This window comes from Chiloscyllium plagiosum, unplaced genomic scaffold, assembly GCF_037043375.1.
Source record: "Chiloscyllium plagiosum isolate Xiang-an unplaced genomic scaffold, Cpla_swu_hap1 HiC_scaffold_5, whole genome shotgun sequence".
Lineage (NCBI taxonomy): Eukaryota > Metazoa > Chordata > Chondrichthyes > Orectolobiformes > Hemiscylliidae > Chiloscyllium > Chiloscyllium plagiosum.
This window is the reverse complement of record NW_028270143.1, coordinates 31,438,638-31,456,589: the sequence shown is the minus strand read 5'-3', so window position 1 is coordinate 31,456,589 and position 17,952 is coordinate 31,438,638. Positions and strand designations below refer to the sequence as shown.

General features: G+C 39.8%; 1 protein-coding gene across 1 annotated transcript in view; it reads left to right on the top strand.

Moving 5' to 3' along the window:
* LOC148149901 (dynein axonemal heavy chain 11-like) overlaps positions 1 to 17,952 on the top strand; it is a 170,439-nt gene that overhangs the window by 134,162 nt on the left and 18,325 nt on the right. Inside the window, exons 23-28 of the mRNA XM_087987077.1 lie at positions 2,443 to 2,601; positions 5,769 to 5,891; positions 8,052 to 8,174; positions 9,972 to 10,196; positions 13,011 to 13,102; positions 16,132 to 16,258. Of these exons, the coding sequence (XP_087843203.1) occupies positions 2,443 to 2,601; positions 5,769 to 5,891; positions 8,052 to 8,174; positions 9,972 to 10,196; positions 13,011 to 13,102; positions 16,132 to 16,258 (849 nt within the window). The remainder of the gene's footprint in view (positions 1 to 2,442; positions 2,602 to 5,768; positions 5,892 to 8,051; positions 8,175 to 9,971; positions 10,197 to 13,010; positions 13,103 to 16,131; positions 16,259 to 17,952) is intronic.

The window sequence follows — 17,952 nt, the reverse complement described above, 5'->3', positions numbered from 1 at the left end:
ACACAGCAAGCACTAGCTACGTCCGCTCCCCATTCAGGAGACTAGGCAGCAGCACACCATGCGCAAGTCCACGCCCTGTCTGTTCCCCAAACCTGTCCGTCCCCACTGCCACCCACCGTCCAACTCCCCTCCGACCCCCATCTGCGCTCCCGCACCCTGTTCAACGCAGCCGTCCAGCCCAACCCCCCCATGCGTCCCATCCCTGTGAACCCCCCCCAATCCACCTCCAACCCCCGTGACCCCCACCCACTCTCCGGGGCAGCCAGGATGTCGCCCAGCCAGGGGACGAAACATTTATAACAAAAACTTGCAGCTCGGCGAACAGAACCACAACAATTGTTAATATTGTTCACTTTTTAGTTCTTCAGTAATTGGACATGTTGTTGTCATCTGAGCAAAGATTCCTCTATATACTATTTCATCTTCAAGTTTTCATGATTGTGTGTGCAATATTTATGTAACCATTTCCATCTTACTATGGACAGTACTTCATATTTGTCTGTGGTAAATTCTGTTTGCCTTGTACCATCTGTTATGTCTTTTGTCCAACTCATTTTACAGAATCCACCACTATTATTTGGGGTATGTGGCATTACTGGGTTGAGGGATGTTGCCATCATTGCTTTTTCCTTGACTGGATCTAAGGGCCTATTTGACTTATAATGATAGGGGAACAAACCGTGGTAGAACTTAACAAGAAACAATTTATTACATGAAAACAATCAGACACAAGTTAGTCCACCTGCCTCCTGCCAAAATTATGGTGGAGGATTGACAAATTCTCCATTTCCTGTGTTTCTGTTGAGGTTCTGCTGGTGTCATAAAGAAGACTTCAGAAACTTGCCTCGGCAGTGATGGTCTTGTATGATTGATGAGTTGATACAAGTGAGATGTAGAAAGGATAAAAAACTCAAAACAAACAAATAGTTCCTGATGGAAGCATTTATTAATTACTTCATTATTATTAGTTTTTGAAGAATTTAGTGTTTTGGAACCAAGTGAATTTCACACCTATTCCCAGAATTCAGAATACAAAGCACACTCAAACAATTGTAATCTGTTAAACTTAATTCAGTACTTGACAAAATATTGGAATCAATTGCTAAGTTTAAACTAGAGAATTATTTTATATTTACCTAATAAATCCTCATCCACAACATTGGCAGGAGACAGGAGAACTGCTGTGGGATTTTGGAGTTCTTGTGTTCATGTAGGTTGTTTGCCTGTTTTCTGATTGACCTTTTACAATTTCTGTTACATTTTGCAACATTTGGGGAGGTCAGGCAGCTTCAAAGTGGGTCTTTTGAACTTCTTTCTCCATTCTTCCTCGTCGGATTCAGACAAATTTTCTCACAGCACGGTAATTACTACATTGCTTCAAATTAGTATATTGAAACAACAGTGTCATTCAGAGGGCAGGGTGGAAACCAAAAACCTCACACTGCAGCAATGTGTGGAGCTCTTCTGGACATGTGATTTCGTCTAAATTTCTTTATGTAGTAACATTGTAAACAAATACATTTCTTGTGATCACGTTTATAATTTGCAAATGCAATCCTGTTCACAGTATTTGCATTTGTCAAATGGTTGAGCAGAGTAGATGCAGTACCCCAATAAACCCATTCCTGGCTCAAAATTTATCTGGGCCTTCGTTATCTTTTTGGCCATTTTGGTATTTACAGTCAGAACCTGCCAGAACAGCCATAGGTTTTTTTGAACGCAGAAGTTTTCAGTTGTGTTTTTCTCATGGTGTTTTGTTGGTTTTTGGCAGAAAACATTAGCTTATTTTATGTGGTAGGACATGAAAGTACAAAACGTGGTGCTTGAAATTTGATGATGGACATATTTGATAAAGGTTTGCTCACTTGTAATAGATCAAATATTTATTCACTGCATGTAATGTTCTGTGCATTGTGGAACATTGGCCTAAGACCCTGATTTTCTAAAGCTATGAATGAAATCCCTCACCAGAGGGAGAAATGTGGCTAAATGTTTTCACACTGCAGTAGCTGTATTTTTTGATAAGACAGAATATTATGGAAAATGCATTGGCATCAGAGTGAATATTCATGCCACAGCTCACATACTGTCAATTGCTAGTCATGATCAAAGGGAACACAGATTAAAACTTGGCACCGTAGAGTTATATCTCTATCACTGATGTATACAAGGTCAATGAGTTTATGTATGTACTTTTGGGGGTAAATCAAATTCTCTCTGAAATTTGCATTTTACCAGACAATCAATTTTATTGTTGCATTTACACAAACATATTTACTTCCTGTGTACTGCAACTTTTTTCATTGCTCTGAAACATCAGTGAAGTCTTTTTTGTTTTGGTCAATGGTGCCTGATGCAAATCATCTGTTGCTTTAAGTCAAAATTCTTATTTCATGTTGCATTTCAAAATTCTTATTTCATGTTGCTTTATACTTTGTGTAGGACATCAGAATGCTTGACAAAGAAGTGCGTGCTTGGGATGCATTTGTCAGTTTGGACTCCAGTGTGAAGAACCTGCTCACGTCACTACGAGCAGTGACAGAATTACAAAACCCAGCTATCAGAGACAGACACTGGTACCAGCTGATGAATTCCACAGGGGTCAGTCCAACATATATTACTATAATATTTAGAGATTCTTTTTCATTAATTTAGCTGGGAAGCAATTTTCTTCTAATTAATATTGTGTTCTATATTTCCAGATTCATTGTACAATGGACTAAACGTAAACAATACTTCAAATTTTAGAGAGGCTAAGGGTAGTGAAAAAATATTTCAGGAACATAGATCCAAATACTTGGCAATGTGGAAAGAACTCTGGGATTTCTAAACAAAAAAAACAAGGGTTGCCTGAAGGTTCTAACAAAGTGAATAGCTGGACATATTTTAATTTTTCCCTATGGGTCTACTTCTCAACAGACAGACACCCTGATGAACAGACTACAGAGATTAGGAGATGAAATGTGAAAATGGTTGGTCAATGCTGGGCACTCTGAAGAGGTTTCCTTGTCAGGCCTGGGGGAAATACACTGGTCCACAAACAGTGCTGTAAATATATTTGCCTAATGGATCTGGCAATTCTTGACTTACCTGCCTTCCCACACCCTAGAAAATTTGGCTAACATGGTTTATCTGGCTGGGTATCTTTCTCCTGTCACTTTCTGGAAACAAGTTCCCTCATTTGTGTCTCACCACTGAGAGCATTATGTCAGAGGCAGCCTCATAAAATAGAATCCCCATTGTGCAGAAAGAAGCCACTTGGTCCTCCGAGTCTGTACTGACCCGCTGAAAAGCATCCCACCCAGACCCAACCACATCCTCCACCACCACCCTATCACCGTAACCTCGCATTAACAATGGCTGACCGACCCAGTCTGCATAACCCTAGACACTATGGGCAATTTAGCATAGCTGATCCACCTAACCTGCACATCTTTGGACTGTGGGAGGAAACCAGAGCACCTGGCCAAAACCCACACAGATACAGAGAGAATGTGCGAGCTCCATACAGCCAGTCAGTCAAAGCTGGAATCAGACCTAGTCCCTGGCCCCGTGAGGTAGTAGTGCTAACCACTGAGCCATGCTGCCCATCACTGAAGCTTGGAGCTGCCTTGCCACAGGTGTGGGGCCTATGAGTTTCCTGCTCCTCGCTTCTCCCTCTCACAACAATGGCTGCCATTATCAGTTTCCTAGGGCTCACGCTTTCAGCCTAATGTCTCCTTTCAGAACTGCTGCTATGATTTGGCCAACAAACAACTGATGAAGGGTTTATACCTGAAATGTCGATTCTCCTGCTCCTCAGATGCTGCCTGACCTATTATGCTTTTCTAGCACCACCCTCTCAATAAACACACCTTCCACCCATTGAGGGCCACTATCATGGAAAATTTGTCCTGTCACTGCTTCCCCCTTGAAGTACAGCAAGGCCTGAGAAATTGGTCTCTGACTGGGCACACAAAATCCTGACCATGCTGTTCAGAACTAAAGGCAGCCATCCAAATGGGGACCAGCCAGAGCTTTATCTCATGGTTACATCACTTTATACTGTTTGTATTCCAACAATTGAGATAATGGCCACCATTTCAATAGACTTTTGAATTCTAGTTTGTATTTGCGTACTCGGCTTAGAGATTTCCCTGAATTATCTACATTCTGTAGTGAATGATGTCTTTTTTCTCTGTCTGCCGTAGTGTTGCTCAATCACTTGATCCTCCAGTGTCCCTTTGCACTTTCCTTTTCCCAGCTTTATTGCACCACTTAATTTTGGATCTATGCCTCAATTCCATCATCAAAGTGATTTATAAATGTAGTGAGATTCTGAGATTAATTCTAGATCGCTGAAGGGGGAGCCTCATATTCCCATTCTATCAGTTGTGTCCTACACTATTTCCCTATCCAAATCAATAAGTTGCCTCCGATTCCATGAATTCTAATTTTCTGAGCATTTCGTTATGTGAACCTGAGAGTTACAGGGGTCTATATTACAGAAAAAAGGCCCTTCAGTCCATTGGGTTTGTGCTGGTAACAAACAATTACTTAATTATTCTAATCTCCTCTCCAATGCAATCACAGCCCTCCAGTAATGTGTATCCCACATTATTCTAACACAGTGTTCTAGCTGTGGCTAGCCAATTTTTTTTTACAGTTCCAGCATCACCTCCCTGCTTATAAACTCTGTCTCGGCTAATAACTGCAAATATCCCAGATGCCTTAATCATCTTATCTAACTGTCCCGCCGCATTAAGGGACCGGTGGACATGCATAGCAAGGTCATTCTAGTACTTGATGGTTCCCAGGGTTCTACTATTCATCATGCATTGCCTTGCTTTGTTTGTCTGGCCCAAGTCCATCATAGAACATTACAGCACAGTATGGGCCCTTCAGCCCTTGATGTTGCGCCGGCCACGTCACACTTATTCAGATTAAATTCCATTTGTCACTGATCAGCCTATCTGACCAACCCATCTATATCCTAATGTAATCTAAGGTTATCCTCCCCAATGTTTACCACCCCACCAATTTTTGTATCATCCACGAACTTATTGATCAATCCTCCTAAATTCAACTCTAAATAATTTATATATACAACAAACAGCAAGGGCCCCAACACTGATTCCTGCAGAATGCCACTGGACACAGGTTTCCAGTCACAAGAACATCCCTTGACCATCACCCTCTGCTTCCTGCCACTCAGCCATTCTGTATCCAATTTGCCAAATTTCCTTGCTTCCCAAAGAGATCCGTCGGCCATGCAGGACCTTATCAAAAAGCCTTGCTGAAGTTCAAGTAGACTATGGCAACTGTGTTGCTCTCATCTAAACACCTGGTTACTTGTTCAAAAACTTCACTCATGTTGGTCAGACATGACCGTGCTGCCTATTCTTTATTAATCCCTGACTCTACAAGTGCAGATTAACTCTGTCCCTCAGAAATACTTCTGATAGTAGTTGAGGTTAAATTGGCCAGTCGTTTCCTGGAAGCCTGTGTAAGTAACATCCATGGACACTTCAAGATCTACAAAGTTTGCCCACTCCTTGAAAAGAACAGCGAGCTTTGTTCAAGACTACTTGCCTTTTACAAATGCATATTGGTATCTCTGATCAGACAGTTCTGGGAGTGTAGACCGGAAACAGTGAGAAGATATTATAGGCCAATTTGCTATGCATCAGTAATATTGTCTCAGCAAAAACCCTAGGAATAAATAAGAAAAAAACTGTCATGTGTATTTGTACTAAATGATTTATTTGTTTATTTTACCTCTTTTTCAGGTTAAGTTTATAATGAGTGATGACACAATTCTGGCTGATCTGTTAGCTCTGAAACTACATAGAGTTGAAGATGAAGTCCGGAACATTGTGGACAAAGCTGTAAAAGAGTTGGGAATAGAGAAGGTTTTTGACATTACCAATTCTGATTTTAATAGTTCTGGTGTGGAGAACAGAAAGTTCAATTAAACTGTGTTTCTGTGAATACTGAAAACATGAAAAAATAAAGTGGTGAAAACATGCCAGTTCTGGTAGCAGCTATGGAAATGGAAACAGGAATAAAGGGCGAGTCTTGTGTCCTGCCCATGATGTGTTTAGTGCTTGGGGGCATTTACTTTGGCAGGAATAATTTGGGTGTGGACCTTGTCACCTTTCCACCTCCACAAGAGTTACATTTGTGTCAGGAAGGTTCTTGGATAGCATTCTCACCCAGCTCCAGCTGAGACTCTGAAGTCATCATTAACTGCCATATAAGGGTTCCCTCTCACTGATGCTGTTACTGTTTACCATGCATGGGAAATCTCATGCTGAAAAGACTCACTACCTCATGAGGAACCTGGCAGCAAGATGGAGGGAACCTACTGAGATCTGCCCTCTGCCCTCCCATATTATCATCAGGAAAAAAGAGAGAGTACTGTGGCAGGCAAAGAGCAGAAGATGTGTTTAGTGGAGCTATAAATGTCAAAGCATGCTCACCAATAACAGCTGGGGTCCAAAAGAGCAAAGGAACCGAGATTGTGATCTTCGTGATTATTGAAGGCTATGTTAAGCCCAGAAGCCTGTCAAGTGCACAGTCGGACGGAGATGTGCTGTTCCCCCAGCTTGCATTGAGCTGCATTTAAGCAATATAAGAAGACTAGAACTTAAGCATGCGAGGAGAACAGCAAGTCAAAAATGGCAGGAAACTGAAGGGTGGGGCTCACTCTTTCAGACTGAACAGAGGTATTCTGCAAGCGCTCACTCAATCTACACTTGGTCACCCTGCTGTAGAGGAGAGTCAGTGGGAAGATGGTGAATATTGGTTGAAAGACTCAAATCGCCATCCTCTGCCATTTTTAGAGAAGCCATTCCGTCCACTGCAGTGTTGTCCTGTCATCAGCTGCTCTATAGAACACTCCTCTTCCCATACAAGTGCAGGAGATAACAATGTCTTGCTTCATCCTCTTCCCCTCTCAGCATGCAAAGTCCCAAACACACCTTTCAGATAAAGTAACAATTTACTTGTGTTTTTTTTTAATTTCTGTGTCCACAATGTGGACTTCTCTACCATGGAGTGACCAGATTGAATGATCACTTTGCAGAATAGTGCCAAACAATCAGCTTATTGTCCGCAGAATTTGCAATTCTCCTCTCCATTCATATACTGCCTTTTCTGTCTTTGGCAACCAACATTGTGCCAATGAAGCTCAATGGAAGCTGAAGAAACAGCATTCCTATTTCGAGTTAGACACTTGACAACCTTTCAGATTCAATAGTAAATTCAGTGTTTTCCAACCATAGCCTCTTTCCCTTTGTTTTGACAATAGCTGTTGGCAGTGATTTTGCTTTCACCCCTCCACATAGCTTTAGTTCTTTCATTTGTCCCATTGCTCTCCTTTTTTACCTTCATTATCTTTATTTTTCCATTTAGTTACTCCTGCCTTCCAGCCTATAGACCTTGCCATTTGTTGTTTCCCTCTCCTGCCTGACAGTTGCATCTGTCCATATTCCTGATCTTGATGAAGGATCATTAGCCTGAAAAGGTTACTCTTGTTTATTTCTCCACAGTTACTGCTAAATGTGTGTGAACACTCAATATTATTTTCTGACCATTTACATAATTCAGAAAGATTTTCAAGCCAATTTCATGATCATAACCTGTTCTTGACACTTAGTTTGAGGCTAGAAATCTAATAGCAGTTTCTTGTATGTATTTGTTATGTCAGTGTGTCTACCTCTATTAGAATATAACATCAAATGCATGCAACAGCAGTTTTCCTTTTATTTAACTACCTTTATTATTTGTGGTCCTGTAATCTTTCTTATTGTTGTTATTTAATATGATGAACTTGAGTGATACTGAAGCTGGATTCAGTCTCATGTGTAGAGATAATAAATGTCATAACCCTATTAATTTGCTTATGCATGTCTAAATGATGAAATATTTATTTCATTGGAAGGTTGCCTCAGTGAACAATGTGAGATTAGAAAGCATTGAAGTTAAATGATTATATTGAAAACTGATTTCAGAAAATGTAATGGTGTTATGAGCCTATCCTGGATGACTAGCCAATGATTTATTTTCAGGTCCTCTCAGAAATCAGCTACACATGGACCACCATGGAGTTTTCATATGAGGAACACCATCGAACGGGAACACCCCTGTTGAAGTTTGATGAAGAGCTTATTGAAATTCTAGATGACAGCCAAGTATGATTTTTAAAACTATTTTTGTTCTTGTTTTCTTTGAATTGAGGCAAGATTGTACTCCTGTACCAGTTAGAGCATTGAGAAGAATGGAGAAATTTCTAACAAAGCTCAAAAGAAGCCAAAATTGGATGTAAAATGAGTGGCTGATTAGATTGCATCTCAATCCCCACCAGCAGAATAGGTGATCAGGACCTTTCACAGGGTAGAAAGTGGATCATGCAATGCCGATTTTATGGAAGTCTATAACTTGAGGAAATAAAACTGATTTCTCCGTGCTATCAATGCAGCTGAAAAGTTTCCAATTTCACATTGAATTGGGCAGCATTTGGATGTTACTGATGGCTGGTTAAAACATGCATTGGACACCTTGCATGTGTTAATAAAGGGCCTCATACTTGTTTTGAGATCTCTTTTGGAATTTCATTAGGAGTGAATGGAAAATTTTCGACTCAGGTTTGTAAATTCTTGGGTGCCCTAACCGTTGGTCCTTGAGGGACCTACTGGAAACCATCAAAGGTATTTTCTTTTAAAATTACTTATCATACAAAGTCAAAGGAAGTGGCAGCTTCCTCCCTACTTCACCAGTCTCTCCAGCCTCTGAAGTGTCCCCAGAAAGGGGCCATTCTCCCACCTCATTTTGTGCTTTAGCAAAGAATATGGAGAGACAATAAAAGCTAAATTACAAGATATTAAAATGGGTACAAAAGGAAAGAGGCCTTGTATATTTATGTACAAGTCGCAGATAATGTCAAAACAAATAAATCTTATGGGATACAGGGCTTCATAAATAGAGACATGGAGTATAAAAAACATACCAAGCCTACAGGAAACTCTAGCTGTGCTGAGCTGGAATATGGTGTCCAATCTATGATCCACACAATAAGAATGGAGGAAGGCTTTGCAAAGGTCAAAGAAGAATGGTTCAAGGAATGACAAATTGCACTTCTCCAAGTAAACTGGAGGGGCTGGGGTGTCCTTCTTAGAGTAGATAAGGTTCAGAGATGTTAGAAATGTTTAAAGTCACCAACAGTTTAGATATGACAAATAGACGATGTTTGTAATAGTTAGCAACCAGAGAGCACATGTTTTAGGTGATTTACAGAATCAGTAGAGAACAGCTTCTTCCCTGCTGTTATCGGACTTTTGAATGGGCCTCTTAATTGGTTCATGGTGATCACTCGCTGCACCTTCTTGGCTGCTGTAACACTGTACCCTTCACTCTGTTCTGTTACCTGATGCAGTTGCACAATACAAACTGTCTGTAAAGCACATAAGAAAAAACTTTTCACTCTACCTCAGCACGTGACACTTACAGATCAAAGCAAATGAGGAAAATGTATTTTCTACGTGAAGTACTTATGCGACAAGTGGTCAGTATTTGGAATGCCTGATGGATGATAGGTACAGATTAAATAGAAGCATTTAATTGGGCATTGGTAAATATTTGAAAAAGAACTAAAACTTGCAGAAAGTCTGGGAAAGGGCAGAAGAGTTGACACAGACATGTTAGGTTAAATAGCTTTTTCTTTGCCAAATTATTCTGTGATTCTCTGCGTTTTCTGGAATGCTTGGAAGAATCAAATCTTTAGAAGAAGTGGATGAACAATAGAATATATGATGGCACTATATATGTGAAATCAAGCTTCACAGCACCTGTACAAATAGCATTTGCAATTTCTTTTTATTTTCTCAAGTCTAAGAAGCTGTCTTCTGATAGTGAGCTGTTTTTCCTCTTTTCCTCGTAGTGTAAATAGTTGATGAGAAGAATTCCCCTTTGTCTCACTTCTGTCTTTACAGGTGCAGTTACAAGTTATACTGCAAAGCAAATATGTGGAGTACTTTATTGAACAGGTCTCAGCCTGGCAAAAAAAGCTGACAGTGGCAGACTCTGTCATCTTTATCTGGATGGAGGTCCAACGCACATGGTCTCATCTTGAGAGTATTTTCATTGGATCTGATGACATTCGAAACCAACTTCCTGAAGATGCCAAACGATTTGATGGAATAGACTCAGACTTTAAGGTTGAATTATTAATGTATTTTGTTTTAGTTTTGGTAATATGTTAATTAAAATTCTGAGTTGAAGAGCATGATGCTGGAAAAACACAGCCGATTAGGCAGCATCCGAGGGGCAAGAGAGTCAATGTTTTGGCATAAGCTCTTCATCAGGAATGGGGCTTGTGGGCCAAGGGGCTGAGATATAAATGGGAGGGGGGTTCAGGCTGGGGTAAGGTAGCTGGGATTGCGATAGGTAGATGAAGGTGAGGGTGAAAGTGATAGGTCAGACAGGAAGATGGAGCAGATAGATGGGAAAGGTGATGGATGGGTAGGACTGTTCAAGAGGGTAGTGGCAAGTTGGGAGGTTGGGACTGGGATAAGGTGGGGGGAAGGGAAATGAGGAAACTGGTGAAATCCACATTGATCCTATGTGGTTGGAGAGTCCCAAGATGGAAGATGAGACATTCTTCCTCCAGGCATCGGGTGGTTATGCCCGAAATATTGACTCTCCTCCTCAGTTGCTGCTTGACCGGTTTTGTTTTTCTAGCACTGCACTCTTCGACTCTGATCTCGAGCATCTGCAGTCCTCACTTTCTCCTATTTTGAGTCTGGATTTTCCTCACTACCAATAAGACTAATGGTGTGAGATTTCAAACTCTCTGTTTGTTGACCCAGATGAATTTGTTCTGATCAGCTTAATTGAAACATTTCTCATCAGTTGACATTTAATTCCTGCCTTTGGTTTGAAGCCCACTGTTAGATGTTGGCATAGCCATTATTGAAGGTGTAGAAGGCTTGTAGCTTATTATGTTTATTAACAGAATTTCCTTGTGCCATGAAGTTTCGATTTATTTCTTTTAATCTGTCTATTCAGACATGTTGTGACACATCTATGTGGCTACTGGGACTTGAACCAGAATTCGCTGGACCAGAGGCCCGGAGAATAATACTTTGCCACAAGATTTCTTATTGTATAGTTGCTGCTTCTAAACATCTCAGCCTGGACCCCTTTGCAGCACCCCTGACAACGTGTGTGTCTTAACATCAGGGAGAATGGGATTAAGGTTTCTATCCCCTGTATGAGTACAGGCAGCATATGGCATCATTTAATGATGAAATGTTTCTGTTTTGGAAATGGGTACAACTTTGGCAGGAATATGTTCTCCAATCCTGCGCCATTCTACCTTCCAAAGTGGCAAGTAAGCAAAGGAGCACTCAGGAGCAGGCTTTCCCTTTCGGGGCCTGGAATCATGTTCGGGGCATTTTTTGCTCTCACATTCCTGACTGTTAATCATTGGGGAGCTCCCATGGGATTTTTGATTTTTGAAAATCAAGGGGATTAGACTGGAGTTGTGACTGCAGAACAGTTATCTCGGGATACCTTTTGTGCAAAATGAGTCACCAATCAGGCTAGATTGAACAAATAAAAACAACATGTTCAATTAAAGTGGCATTTTAAGTGCTTACACGCTGAATAGGTAGCATGACAGATACTAATTTTATTCAGTATGGAGATTTAATAGGGATGCATCATAATCAATAAATATTCTGTTGTGTTATCTTAAAGCTTTCTATAAAAGAGTAGTGTTATAGGGTGACTATAATCCCTGGTTTCTAACAAAGGTTATGACTGTCTTTAAACTATCCTCTTGGAAGATAATTGCACCTAACAGGAGAGAAGCTGTACCTTGGACAGGTGAACACCGTGTGAGGTTAGAGGAAGCAAAGGAGTGAGGGAGTGGTTTTAGTCAAAATAGCTCACTGACCTTGAGAGAGCCCAGGCATTGGATAACTCAAGGGTGGGCAATGTTTGGGTTTGTGGTGTATGCATTCAAACAGTGTTTGGTACTCAGATTAATGAAATCCAAATGTTGGTGAAAGATAGAAATTTCCATGTTGTTAGGATCATGGTGTGATACAGGGACGTGGAATCAGATATCTGTTCGAGAAAGAAAATGATGCAAAGATATATTGCGGGGGACTGATGTGAAACATAGAAACTCCGCCAGTCATCTATAAGCCCAAAGAACGAATTAATTTCAACAAAGAAAGTTGTCTAAATTTTCTTTTAAGTGCTGTGTGTTAGATTATTTATAGTATATATGCTTCCTGTCATATTTCTAAACTGTGCGTATAAACTTTGCATCTTTATCAAATAAGCCTTTGTCTTTTAATAAGTTGTAGTTTATTAAAGAAAATAATCTGGCAAATTTGTATTCTGAAATAGATAATAAAAGTATATACACATGGATATACTGATAACTGGGTAAAATGTTTAAATCTATATTGTGATCAGTGGGGCAGTGGAACTGGAGAAAGACAATTCCTTCCTTCAGTCAAGGTCCTAACAATTAAGCAATATGTCTTTAAGGTATTACTCCCAGCCCCTCAGACTGCATGAATCTTTGTTTCTTTCCCTCGCCCTTGCTCTTGCTGTTTCTCTCACTTATCTCTCTCTCTCTCTCTCTCTCTCTCTCTCTCACACACACACTCACTGTTCTTTCTCTTGTGAACTCGTTATGTTGCAATCTTATGCTCTTCCTCCCGTGTGCTCTTGTTCCCACTCTCTTTCTTTCATGAATTCTGTCTCTCTCACTCACTCTTGTTTTCTGTTCCCTTTTTGCTCATGCTCTCCTTCACCTGATCTCCGATTCTCTCCCCTGGTGCCCACACACTCCTCTTCTTTTGTCTGCTTACCTGGCAGGAGTATGTCATGACCACACCTGGAAAGGAATAGAGTTTATCATTATGGGGGCCATGTCTGTACTCATGGATCTGATTCACTCTTCAGCCAATCTAGATAATTATTCCTGCTCTCTCTCTTTATTTTAATAAAAGGAATTAATGTCAGAAACAGCCCAAACAAAGAATGTCCTTGAAGCAACAAATAAACCAAAGCTGTACGAAAAACTTGAAGCTCTTCAACAAAGGTAAGATTTTAAAAGTACTTTGAATAACACATTTGATTTTGTATGCTAACACTTTGTCCATATTTTAAGATTAATGAGGCTATGGGAGATACAGTATGCTGTTGAGAAATAACAATTATTTTCTTCAAGAAAATGCAGATGAAACAGAATAAAATTGAATGTTAATGTCTTGGAATTGGCATAAAATTGAATAGAAGTATTCAATGTAAGGAAGCCATATCAATGGGCTCGTAAATTCACCAAATTTTGGACATTTTAACAGAGGAGATGCCACTTTCTACTTTGCAAAACCATCTTGGTATTTTTTGGGACAGATTGAACATTTTCAGTTACAGCTGAAATTATGTAATTTCTTAAAGCATTCCACAGAATTGAGCAATTATCAAGCAAGCAAAGACAACACTCATAGACTTAGTAGATATATGAAGATGGAAAGAAAACTTAAGTGTTTTGGACATCAAAGTTGGAGTTAGAAAGTTTAAGAAATATACATTGAGTCTGCCAGAATCAGGAAAGAGATGGGAATCTTATTGATTCAGTGAAGGATACCAAAATTTTTTTCTGTTTGTTCATTGTTGGATCTGCTTTTCATGTTTGATTTTGGCATATATTGTTTTTTTTTCATTATAATAAACTTAATGGATGTCCCAGTAACTCATTGGAGCATGTAGAGTATGATGGTTTTCTGTCCCTGTTATCTGATACTATTATTGACCTATTATCTGAGCCCTTTTTAAAATCTGTACATGACAAGATGTGGTTGACCTTCTTGCCGAATGTGTCTGAGAATTCTCAGTTCCCAGAAACAAAGTGGAAGAGTAGGAGGAGCGTTATTATGTTTGGACTCTCTTTTTGAGTTACCGCTGGAATTTTGGGGTTTCTCTTCAAATGTGGTGACATGCCATGAAGATGCCAGAGCAGTCAAACATGGAGGGGACATAGTCTGGAGAGTGTTTTCCTTGTATTCCAGTGTCATCCATGTGTCAGAAGGGAACCCAAATGTAAAGATACTGGAAGAACTTGTTAATGGGCTTACAATTGAATTCTCCTAGAACAGAGGAGGATCTGGAAGTATCAAGAAGCCAGACAGTGGAATTCTGGGAACAGAATTGATCTGTACTCAGAGAGACCGGAATTAAGCTAGGACAGTCAGCCTGGTTTTGTTGAGGAGAGACCATGTCTGACCAATTTGATTGAATTTTTCAAAGAGCTGGCCAGATGTGTAGATGAGGACAGTACATTTGGCATACCCTTCAGCAAGGTTTTTGATAAGGTCCCGCATGGGAGACTGATAGTGAAAATAAAAACCAAAATTGTCTGAGTGACAAGAAGCAGAAGGTGATGGTTGAAAGGAGTTGAAGGGGTGTCTTTGTGACTGGAAGCCTGTGCCCATCGGGCCTACAGTGTTTGGGCTTTTGCTGTTTTTTTGGTATTTATAAATGATCTAGACTTGAATATAGGAAGATTGATCAGTAGGTTTACAGATGAAAATGAAAATTGATGGTATGGTAAGTAATGAGGAGAATGTAGATGGGCTGGTCAGATAGGCTGTTCATTGGCAAATAGAATTGAATCGGGATAAATGTGAATTGATGCATTTGGGCAGGACAAACAAGACATGATGAATGCACGATGAGCTGTATGATCATGGGAACCACCTAAGATAAGAGGGACCTCAGTGCGTATGTCCGCCAGTCTATTTAGGGTTAAGAAGATATATGGGATAGGTGCCTTAATCAGCCAAGACATAGAGTTTAAAAGCAGGAAGGTTATGCAGGGACTGTGTAAAATGTTGGTAGGGCCACAGCCAGAGTATTGTGTGCTGTTCATTAATCCACATTATGGGAGGGATATGATTGTATTGAAGAGAGTGCAGAGGAGATTTACCAGGGTGTTGCATGGACTGGAGAGAGTTTTAGTTATGAAGAGAGATTGGATAGACTGGGGTTATTTTCCTTGGAGCAGAGAAGACTGAGATGGGGGACCATGATTGCAATGTATAAAATTATGAGAGACATAGATTTGGTAAACAGGATGTTACTTTTCTCCTTAATGGAGGAATCACTGACTGCGGGCAAAGATTTAAGATAAGGGATAAGAGTTTGAAAGGGATGTGAGGACACTTTATTTTCCATTGTGGGTGGAGCGAGTCTAAAATTCATGCCTGTAAGGGTGATATCAATTATATCAATATTCTTGGCTGAAGGCAGAAATCCTCATAACATTTCAGAAGCATTTAGATGTGCATTTGTGATGCCACAGTATACAAGGCTTTGAGCCAAATGCTGGAGACTGGGATTGCAGTAATTAGATGGTCATTTTTGACCGGTGTAGTAGACTCAATGGGCTGAAGATCCTTTTACTGTGCTGTATGATTCTATGACCAATCAGCTAATTATTACCGGCCAAAGGTTTACTTGTACACACCCCCTTGTCTCAAGCTCATTTGCAACTAGATCTTCTGCCACTGCTTGATCAAACAGCTATGTTTGTCAAGTAACTTGCTTTAAAAAGTGCAGTAATCTTTGAACTATCCTTAACTTTTACTTTTCTATTTCAGACTGTGATCAACAATACAAAAAATAAAGTTTAGCTGTGTTCTTTATGACGCGATTAAGTCAGGATGCAATGTGGTTTGGAGGGGATCTTGCAAGTAGTGATGTTTTCATGCATCTACTGCCGTTATCCCTCTCAGTAGTAGAGATTGTGGGTTTGAAAATTGTTTTTGAAGAAACCTTGTTGAGATGTTGCAATGCATCTTGTACATTGTGCACACAGCAGTCCCTGGATGTTGAGGAAGTGAATGTTTAAAATGGTGGATGTGTGTTGATCAGTCGATTGCTTTTTCCTGGATTGTATTAGCTGCTTGAGTATTTTTGAAGCCACAAACGTCGAAGCCCATGGAAACCCATCTGAGCCTGATCTGAGCTTGTACAAGTTTTGATGACTTTCATTAAGGATGTTTGTAATGTGATCACTGATGTAATTTAGGGAAATTAAGATACAATTTTATCTCTCCTGTCCTGTAGGCTAGCCCTATGCGAGAAAGCTTTGGCTGAATATCTTGAAACTAAGCGTTTAGCTTTCCCGAGGTTTTACTTTGTGTCATCAGCAGACCTACTGGATATCCTTTCCAAAGGAACACAGCCTCGACAGGTATGTAGTCAGTTGACACAATCGTGCTAAATTAATTTAAAAATAGCAAATGCTGAAAATAGACATCATGTGTGGAGAGATGATTTTGTTTTGAGTATGAAGCAAAAGTTACAAGACAAGTTATAGATCAGTTTAATCTTCTGCAGACATCAGAGGGCTTATTTTGCAAGATCATGCAGCTGACAGTCAAGGTTCTTTGCCAGTAGAATGTACTGGGCAATGAACTAAATATTGAAAAATATGTCAAAATGACAAGTGAACGTGCGATTAGTATCAAGGAATGGATTGTTTATAAAAGGTCTGGATGAATTCATTTTTGAAGCTGTCAGCCAAGAATATTGATATAATTGTAGTGCTGAGTGCTTTCTTTCATTGTTACTGTCAGGCGCATCAAGGAGCGATGAGGAGAATTGAATTGGTCATTGCTGTTTTGTAACGAGAACTGCAATGGTAGTATCGACTGTTGACATGCAAAAATATAAACTGATTTCCAGGACTCTAGCCACAAAATATTTTGTAACGTTATCATAGAGACCTTTAACAGATTTGTATCAAACTTCCCTCTCAACTTTGGAGACATTGATCCATTTATTTAGATATTAATGGTTGGAATTAAATTGAAAAACTTTTACTTTTAAAAAAATCTTTCCAAGTATATGGAAAGAAAAAATGACAGGGAAATCAACATACAATTGCCATAAAAGTATGATACAATTTGTAGGGTAATGAAGAAAAGTTTTGGCACCTCAAAAGTAACAAAAATGCAAAATTACTAAATTTGCATTTAACCTATTTGATTTATGGATAGGTTTTATTTAAAGAGTGTCAATTTGGTGGAGTCTAACTCAAGGTTACAGTAAAACAAAGTTACTTGCTAATCAAAATATAAGTCATTACTGTTTTCTGATAGATGTTCTGGAATATATCGTAATGAACTGTTCTTCAGAGACAGATAAATTACTTTTATAGAATTAACAAGAGAAAGGCTGCAGTAGTGAGTATAGTGGATTCTTTCTTGATTATATGTTTTTGGAGTTAAATCTCTTGATTAAACTTAAAATATAAGCCATAGTTATTAATTTAACCGGGGGCAGTGTTTGTAGAAGAATGAGACGGTGTTACTTTCTGGGTCTGTAGATTGTGAAGGAGCAAAAATGGCCTTTGCAGTGATATGTACTTCGTGTCAGATGTGGGAGTTTAAAAAGAGTTTAAGGGTTACTGCGAATTATATCTGCCATAAATGCTGTTGGATGCGAATCTTATCAGATCGAGTGGATCGGTTGGAGATACAGATAGAAGCGATGAGGAATTTGCAACAGCAACAGTATGTGATGGATGGCAGTTATAGGAAGGGGGGAAAGTCTCAGATACAGTCACATAGATGGGTTAACTCCAGGAAGGGTAAGAGAGGTAGGCACCGAGGGCAGGAGTCTTTTGTGGATAAAGCCATTTCAAACAGGTAAGCTGTTTTGGAAAATGTAGGGGGTGATGTATTCTCAGGGGAACGTAGCGCAAACAGCCAAGTTTCTGGTATCGAGACTGGCTCTAATGCAACGAGGGGTACGTCGGCTTCTAAGAGATCAATTGTGTTAAGGGATTCTGTAGTCTGAGGTACAGACAGACATTTCTGTGGCCAGCAGAGAATAAGCAGAATGGTGTGTTGTTTCCCTGGTGCCAAGATCAAGGATGTCTCA